Source organism: Priapulus caudatus, unplaced genomic scaffold (genome assembly GCF_000485595.1).
Source record: "Priapulus caudatus unplaced genomic scaffold, Priapulus_caudatus-5.0.1 Scaffold2120, whole genome shotgun sequence".
Lineage (NCBI taxonomy): Eukaryota > Metazoa > Priapulida > Priapulimorpha > Priapulimorphida > Priapulidae > Priapulus > Priapulus caudatus.
Window position 1 is genome coordinate 18,092 of NW_014579181.1, and position 2,127 is coordinate 20,218.

At 49.2% G+C, this 2,127-nt stretch overlaps 1 protein-coding gene across 1 annotated transcript in view; it reads left to right on the forward strand.

The window, feature by feature from the left end:
- The first annotated feature begins 656 nt into the window (after positions 1–656).
- Positions 657–2,127, forward strand: part of LOC106818256 (guanylate cyclase soluble subunit beta-1-like) — a 14,162-nt gene continuing 12,691 nt past the window's right edge. The window contains exons 1-3 of the mRNA XM_014822977.1: positions 657–664; positions 986–1,086; positions 1,433–1,616. Of these exons, the coding sequence (XP_014678463.1) occupies positions 657–664; positions 986–1,086; positions 1,433–1,616 (293 nt within the window). The remainder of the gene's footprint in view (positions 665–985; positions 1,087–1,432; positions 1,617–2,127) is intronic.

Genomic DNA, 2,127 nt, shown 5'->3' on the forward strand with positions numbered 1-2,127 from the left:
TCTTACTCTCCCTCTCCCCCGCATCCTGCCCTTACTCTCTCTCTCTCTCTCGCTTTCTCTCGCTCTCTCTCTCTCTCCCTCTCTCTTTCTCTCTTTCTTTCTCTCACGCCCTGCCCTCAGCCTCCCTCATGCTATGCCCTCAGCCTCTATAATGTCATGCCCTCACCCTCTCTCACGCCCTGCCTTCAGCCTCCCTCATGCCATGCCCTTAGCCTCCCTCATGTCCTCTCCTTTCCCTCTCCCATCATGCCATGCCCTCAGCCTCTCTCATGTCATGCCCTCACCCTCTCTCACGCCCTGTCCTCGGCCTCCCTCATGCTATGCCCTCAGCCTCTATAATGTCATGCCCTCGCCCTCTCTCACGCCCTGCCCTCACCCTCTCTCATGCCATGCCATCAGCCTCTATAATGCAGCCTCTCTCATGCCCTGCCCTCACCCTCTCTCATGCCCTGCCCTCAGCCTCCCCCATGCTATGCCCTCAGCCTCTATAATGCCCTGCCCTCACCCTCTCTTATGCCCTGCCTTCAGCCTCTCCCATGTCCTCTCCTTACCCTCTCCTATGCCCTGTTCTCACCCTCTCTCACCGCCCTTCCCCGTGCTGTGTCCACGTGTCCTATCCTTGCATCCCCACGTCAATGCTGTTTTTTGACGGCATAATGGCTAAGTGCATGAGTACTGCAGAATCGACAGTATGAAGATATCGATAGTACGAACAACGTTTGCTGTCTTCCAGGTAAATGTGTGCCGACAAGAACTGTAAAACACGTAACGCGCATGTCGGTGAAATTTCACATCCGCGTCTCCATCCGGCATTGATCAGCGTCCTAAAATCACATAGTCGGCTTTCTTACGGGACATGGAAGAAGTGCAGACACTTTCTAAACTAGCTGGTGTTGATATAATATATATATATATATATATATATATATATCGGTTATCGGTTATGTATGAGATATGAGACTGTAATTCTTTCATGTGATTCTAGTGCGAAATGCGGCGTCGATAAAGGAGGTGCGTTTTTAACGCATAAGATTTATCCCGAGAGTGAAAGCTTTCAACTGATCATCACCACAGCAGAGGTAGCAGGTAAGTGGTGTGTGGCAAGTATGCAGTATAGTGTTTCGTTCGTTAACTGACCTCTATCTGTCTGAGCACGAACGACAACCGCGCCCTTGATTATTGTTGATAGGTCATCTAAACACATCTCGCAAAGCATTGTATTTTGACTTGGATGATACCCTTATTTTGAAGGATTGGCTAGAGCTGCTTGGCATTCACACCAGGTAGGTGGATAGCGGATTCGGGCCACATCTAATAGGTTGCTCGACCGGCGTGTCTTCACTGGCCAGGGGAAGATAAACGCGCGAATATCATGTAACTGTGAATTACCTACGTGTGTTTAATCTACATCTCATCCGCGACTCGTTTGCAGGACTGTCGTTAGAGGTTGCCCTAGAGGCGTTTGGTGAGCATTTCGTCGCCTACTGCCAGGAGATGGGTTACGGCAACATCCTGCGAGTTTTGGGCAGCAATCTCAGAGAATACATGAACAACCTAGACACCCTACACGATCACCTAGAGCTACAGTATAAGGGCATGGACGCCCCGTCGTTCAGGTAGACGACAGCAGGAGTCCCACATGCTCTAGCCCCTTTCCTCGGCGATATTCAATTTATATATATATATATATATCTACTATATAATAGTAGAAAGAGCCGAAGTGTCGTTTTCCGTATCTCCTCCGAAACCGTGCCACGTATTCTCACGCAAATCGAGCCGGGGCCCCTTCTGGACGTCCCGAATACATTCCGCTACGTTAGAACACGATTTTTCGATCATAAAGTGACTTTTGGAGGCAATTTTCTAAAAAGTTATATATGTGCCCGAAGAAACTTCGGCATTCATCGGAAACCTGCACCAACTTTTAAGATAGCCAAATCCGCATGCGCACACACGCACACACCAAAACCATATTGCGCCTGCGGTGATTTAAAAATTTAAGACAAACCCAACGAGAGACGGCTGCAATTGTATGTGTGTGTGTGTGTGTGTGTGTGTGTGTGTGTGTGTGTGTGTGTGTGTGTTGTGTGTGTGTGTGTGTGTGTGTGTGTGCGCGCGCGTGTGTGT